General features: G+C 43.9%; 1 protein-coding gene across 3 annotated transcripts; it reads right to left on the reverse strand.

Annotated features, from left to right (window-relative positions):
- Window positions 1-1,266: 1,266 nt before the first annotated feature.
- Window positions 1,267-5,990, reverse strand: LOC122008714 (protein IQ-DOMAIN 24-like). 3 transcript variants are annotated; one of them, XM_042564542.1, is made up of 6 exons: window positions 5,856-5,990; window positions 5,712-5,776; window positions 3,765-3,834; window positions 2,136-3,639; window positions 1,909-2,052; window positions 1,267-1,813 (listed from the first exon to the last, which is right to left on the reverse strand). In XM_042564542.1, the coding sequence occupies exons 4-6, from the start codon at window positions 2,844-2,846 to the stop codon at window positions 1,304-1,306; spliced, it is 1,365 nt and encodes a 454-aa protein (XP_042420476.1). In that variant the 5' UTR covers window positions 2,847-3,639; window positions 3,765-3,834; window positions 5,712-5,776; window positions 5,856-5,990; the 3' UTR covers window positions 1,267-1,303. The 3 variants fall into 3 exon arrangements, with proteins under 3 accessions (XP_042420476.1, XP_042420474.1, XP_042420475.1); XM_042564540.1 differs by having other exon boundaries at window positions 1,909-2,061; window positions 5,856-5,988; XM_042564541.1 differs by having other exon boundaries at window positions 1,909-2,061; window positions 2,136-3,834; window positions 5,856-5,988.
- Between the last annotated feature and the right edge of the window lie 50 nt (window positions 5,991-6,040).

Raw genomic sequence — 6,040 nt, forward strand, 5'->3', positions numbered from 1 at the left:
TGCTTTCAATTATTGCTCAGATAAATGCCTGTGAACCTGAGACACCCACATGAAATTTTGAGCCAGTAAATCCCAATTCTGCAGTTCCATGCACTCATTCAATTAGCTCGCAGAACCTTATCGTCGTAAATAGAGTAGCATGTCGAGTATTGATTGATTGAACATGGTGGTGAATTATTTGACCATGTGACTGTATTCTGCTAAGTCTACTGCCATTGTTGGATCCAACCAAACCTGATCATTCTTCAGTGTAGGTTGCAGCAATACTCTTTAATGTGTTCCAGGAGGCTCCTACAAGTACTGTAAGTTTGTACACATGAAGCAGCAGGAAATATAGTGATCCACAGTGAGTCAGATCCAATGTTTTCAAAATCAGATCGGTCTTCGTTTCTTCCGGTCGAACCAGCCTGAAACTTTGTTTGAAAACCAAACCTGTGGTGGTCCTGCAATGGTCCAAGTTGGTACACATGAAACAGCAGCAAAATAGAGTGATCCACAGGGAGTCAGGTCCAATGTTTTTTAAAATCAGAACTGGATTCCGTTTCTTCTTCGTCCAATCGAACTACCGGCCTAAGATAGTGTTTGAAAACTATACCTAGCGGTGGTCCTGCAATGCCGAGGGCCCTGATCTGTTATCATCTGGTCTACCACCACCATGATAAGCCCATAGATACCAGGCAGCAGCAGCATTTCCTCTACCATTCATGGCCATGGCTACCACTGTTAACTGTGGAGGAGCTGCTTGTCCTCCAGTGAGGGGCCCCTTTGGCCTTTAAGGTAAAGGAGTAATTGACTTGACAAAGTTTAGGACAGAGTGACTGAGTGGATGAACATGATATGATGCATTGCATGGAGAATTATTCATCACATTTTTCCAAACTTTTGTTTTTTTATCATCAATCGCATCCAAGACAAAGGCTTCTTCAGCTTTCATGTATCAGAATCCATCAGTGACTTTAGTTTCGTTTCACTGCTCCATAACATGTTGATCTTCCACACTCCTATGGTAAGTTTCAGAGTTCAGTAGTCTTTCCCAAGAAGAAGATGATGATGATGATACATTTAGATATGGATAGTTCCCTTTTCAGTATGCTATTCTTGGCCTACCGAACGAATAGATTTTTAGATAGTTCTTTTATGTATTAGGTGAAGATTGAACTAGTATTTCAGTGTGTCTTGGTTCTTCAATGAAGGAGATGTTATAGCAAATATTGATCTGGCAGAACAATGATACGGTAACAAGGGCGAGAAAGAAGAGGAGATCTCTTACACAAACACCATTGATATTGAAGCAATTGTATCATCAATTCTTTTTCACCAAGTGCTCTGAAGAAGGCCTCTCCAGCCTTCCAACCACTACGCTCTTGAAACTAAACCCCTCTTCTTCGACATGACAACAAGAATTCACCTCACTCAAAGGCTGCCTCCTTCTCGACTCCTCAATTCTACCTTGACACGACCAACGCTTTGCCATAGAGGATTGTGTGCTTGCCATAAACTTGGGCGAGCTCGCCACACTTTTCGCCCGAACAAATCCACCTCCATTGCCGTAAACGTTCATGTACTTGGGCGTGTTGTGTGCGGTGGCAGGCAATCGGCCTTTCGCATTTTCCGCGTACCAGCATTCATAATCATTCTCTTGGTGGTAGTTTTTTCGGTTTGGGATTGCGATTCGACGTGGAACCGGTGAGCAGAATGCCAGAAGTTGAGAGTCATCCGTAAGGCCAAGAGCAGGGGAGCGTCTCGCGTGGTATGCATTGAGATCCATCTCGACAATCTTCGAGGAGCTGTCGAAGCTCGAGGATAGGCGTTCCTGCGACGGAACCAACCGAACCGAGGCAGATGAGATCAGGGCGATGCCGACAATGTTAACAAATTTGTGCTAGAGGTGTGGACCGTGAGACTTACTAAGGATCTTCGAGCTCGAATGGTGGTGGCTTGCGCTCTAGCGAGAGCTTCCATCCTGCGAAGCGTCGTCACTGCCTGTTTACGTATCAGATGGCCTCTCACTAAAGCTTGCAGCTTGATCAACGCTTTGAGTGCTTTCAGTGCCTTCCTCGCCTTAAAATAATTTATATAAAAAATATATTTTATAGTTATATTCATATTTGACGGTATAATTATAGCAGAGTTACCAGAAATCCCCTGAACGCTGTTTGGATTACGACCGCCGCCGCACGCAGCGTCGTCCCGTGGCCGTCCGCCGGGAGTCCCGCGGCGGCCACCGCGACGGCGCGGTGGCTCTGCTCGTCCTCGTCGGAGGAGCGCTTCGCCCAGAAAGCTGGCGCAGGATTCCGGCGGGCGGCGGAGGGTAGGCACTCCCTCGGCCGCCAGAAGCTCCATCTCCTCTTCTCCGTGGCTTCCTCCTGGCCGCCGGGGGCCTTCGCCTCCCTGCCGCTCCACAGCCGCCGGAGCCACCTACTCATGTCCGATTCCGGCGAGCAGAGGAAGGGGCGGGGAACAGAATTGCGACGAGGAGGGAGCCGAACGCGCTGATATAGAGGGAAAGAGAGAGAGAGAGAGAGAGAGAGAGAGAGAGAGAGAGAGAGAAGGAAAGATGCTTCGTGGAACGGCTGACGATGGCAGACAAAGATTACTGCGGTGAAAGCAACAAATGGAATGGAAACAAAAGACGGCAACAGGGACAGCATGGCATTCTGCTTTTCATTCCGCCACTCTTTTTCTTTTTTCAGGTTCATCAGTCCAACCGGCTGATCTGGTCCGAATGAACTGGAACAATTGGATGGTCGAGCCAAGTCAGTAGCACTCCCATCTCCGAGTTGAGTTAGTCGAACCGGTTCATCGGATCCCATCGGACCGGATGGTCTCGAGCCACTGGAGTTCATGGAAGAGGATAAAAAATAGGTGAGAATTGTGAGAAAGAGTTACTGGCGTTTAGGGTTTAGGGGAGATTCCCCGGTACGATGAAGTGGGACTTTGGATGGGAGTGTGTGGGCCTTATCGTACAATGACAACTTGACAAAGATGGGGGATAGGATTCTAAACGAATCCGTATGGCCTATTTATCCTATTGGGATAAGAGGGAAGCTTAAATTTCAAAAAATCCTTTCTATTTTGGTTGGACAGCTAGAAGAAGAGAACAGTCGGCCGAGATGAGATGCGCAAGTTTAAAGGATTAGCGACGAAAAAAAAATATGAAATCACCGCCCCCCTACGGTGGTCCCATTTCAAATGGAGAAAGGTTCAACAGATACATGGTGAAAGGTACATAGCAAGGATTACCATAGATAGTGACACCTTAGGGATCAACCCTTGTCCGATCCGGACACGTTACCATACGCCCCTTAGAACAAAGGATTAGCAAAAAAGAGTGTGAGTGCTGAGGACAATGTCAGCTAGGGTTAATGATAGAGTGAAAGTATAGCAGAAACTCTCGTTTCTGATCAACAAAGCCTACTAGCTTTCATTGAGATTGCTCGAGCATCGACCGGTATCTTCTGTTTCTGATCGACAATCCTAACTGCTTAGATTGAGATTGATCGAGTGTACTAACCAGAACCTGATGGGCAATCCTGATTGTTTGCAGCGAGACTGATCAAGCTTCGACCATAACATTCAATTTAACCACAACTTGAAGACAAATGGATCCAACCGGCCAATCTAAGCAGGCAAGTCAATCTGTATTCGAAGACAATGGAACAGAATAGTATTTGAACTATGAAGTCATCCTACTACAAATTCATCAAAGAATCGTCAGTCACAAGAAATCTATCTAATGTTTTTGAGAACAGAAGCAAACTAACCAGAAATCTTCAGAATGTGGACAACGATTACCGCAGTCCGCAGATTCATGAGGCACGGGAAGACCCAACTCTGTAGGAAATGTGAAACAATAAACATCAATTCTTGTCTTGTAAATGATAATAAACTGAAGAAAAAATACATGAATTGTGAAAAGGAACAATTAACTGATGATCTTCCAAGGAAGATAAGATGGCAAGATTTTATTGGTTTGAAGGGTTTTTTTTTTGCTTTATATCTTTTTCCTTTCATATATTTCACTTTATCAATTTTGTTAATCCTCTTTCATATATGTTGTAGTGCAGAAACAGACAGAAACAAGGAAAGTGTTTCATGAACATTTTCGTACAGGTTTCAAATTTTTAACAAATAGTCATATTGTAGCAGACAATGTTATTATATTCAATTATCAAGGAAATAATCACTGGAGATGTAACATAAATACAAAGGAAATTTAGTTAGGTAGAAAAGGAAGGAAAAACAAGAAGGAAGAAGGATCACATAAGGAAATTCATTTATTGTGTCACTTTCTTCCAGGTAGTGTTTAACGAAGAAAAATCATAGTTAACAAAAATTTTATGTGGGCATTTTAGGGGGGGAAATGACGTCCTCTAGCCCGACCATCAGCCCTCTATCCTCTACTCTCATCCTCAAGATCCCCTAAATTCTCCTTCATTGATTGTGAGCCCCACCTTTGCCTTTCGTAGTTGACTACGAACCCTCCTCACTTTGTCATCATCTGTAAGCCCTATCTACCCTTTGTTGTCATCCATGAGCCCCCTTCTGCCCTTCATCCTCTATCACAAGGCCCCATGCCATTGCCATTTGACATCATATGTAAGCCACCCTCCGCTACGGTACAGCAACACAAACTTGAACACTATTCTCCATCATCCAGGTTAAGAATAAGAAGCACTTCTGTCTCAAACACAAGTATAAGGGGAAATTGAAGCAACCGTAAAGTCACCCCTTTCACATTTATTTGATTCACTCGATCACTCACTCTGTACTAAAAAGCCACATCTTTCTCTTTGCTTGTTTCTCCTGAGTAATGCATTATCATATCTCAGTCTCACAAGAGCTTCTTCTAATGTGTTTTTTTACCTTTATTGCATATGGAAAAAAAAAATGTTTCCAAAAAAAGGAGTAAAGAATCTTGTAAAAAATTACAGTCCAGCCTCATTTCAGCCATGCTACTTAGTACATACTACAACACCACTCTACTACGCTTCCTATGTTCATAAAGTTTTCACCCTCTTTTCTTACTCAAATTCCTAGCTGTCATTTCATTTTTATGTGCAATTTCCTACAGGAAGTAACACTAATGCAGTGCTGCCTGCTCGAGCTTATTTCTCCCTACTAATCGGCTACCTTGAGAAGAATTCCAGATTTGTGCACCAGAACAATGTGCTCTGAGTTTGAAGAGAATAATAAAGTGCCCTAGCTGTATCAAGTTGGCCTACGGAAGAATAGCAGAAGTTGGCCTATGAACAATCAGATGTACTTAGCACTCTCTAGCAGCCTCTCAGTCAATGTCCATGAAAAGAAGATTCACGATGCACATGCTTTTGCAGCGTAAAGCAATCTCATATTTCCTAGACATCTCGACACTTATAGGTCTGTGGTCAAGGAAGCCTGAATTATGAAGAAAAGTAAAGAAAATCACTACTTGCTCTCACAACTTAAATGCTTTCTCTGGTTCTAGAATGCTAAGTAATTCAGCATAGTTTGAAATTGGTCATTTGTTTGAGCTTTTCCAGGTAAAACGAGATCAAATAGAACCGCCCCAATCTACATAATCCAAGAATTTTCAATACCGACAAGCATAAAAGAAATTGAAATGCATTGAATAAGGAAGGGGGGGGGGGGGGGGCAAGCACCAAAAATGGAAAGAAATCGAGAAACCAGTGGCTGCTTACTCAACCAAGCACTGAAAGAACACATCGTACCTCGAGGATGAGTTCTTGAGGCATCGATCCCCAGCCTCAAAGTCATCTGCCCCAAGGATACCTCGCTATTGAAACAAACGTCAATCTTTTCAAAACCTCCAGAGTGATCAAACAGGCAATAACGGGCCAAGCGAAAGGAGTTACCTCGGAGAGGGAAAATTCAGCAAGAGCAGAGTGCTCACATTTCTCCTCCGGTCGCAAGATCGATCAAATCCGAGACGCCATGACTGTCTCAACTACCAATCTGCCACGAGCCTCCGAGGGCTTAACACACACACGGTGAACCGACTGCTCGCGTCACATCCGTCGGATTCCAAAATGGACAGTCC

Source organism: Zingiber officinale, chromosome 8A (assembly GCF_018446385.1).
Source record: "Zingiber officinale cultivar Zhangliang chromosome 8A, Zo_v1.1, whole genome shotgun sequence".
Lineage (NCBI taxonomy): Eukaryota > Viridiplantae > Streptophyta > Magnoliopsida > Zingiberales > Zingiberaceae > Zingiber > Zingiber officinale.

Excerpts from the sequence above, each read along its gene's own strand:
- LOC122008714 (XM_042564540.1), bottom strand. The coding sequence starts at position 2,846 with ATGAACTCCAGTGGCTCGAGACCATCCGGTCCGATGGGATCCGATGAA. Across the intron at positions 2,062-2,135 it reads CAGCGTTCAGGGGATTTCTG|GCGAGGAAGGCACTGAAAGC; the intron begins GTAACTCTGCTA and ends AATTATTTTAAG. Across the intron at positions 1,814-1,908 it reads TTCGAGCTCGAAGATCCTTA|GAACGCCTATCCTCGAGCTT; the intron begins GTAAGTCTCACG and ends GTTCCGTCGCAG.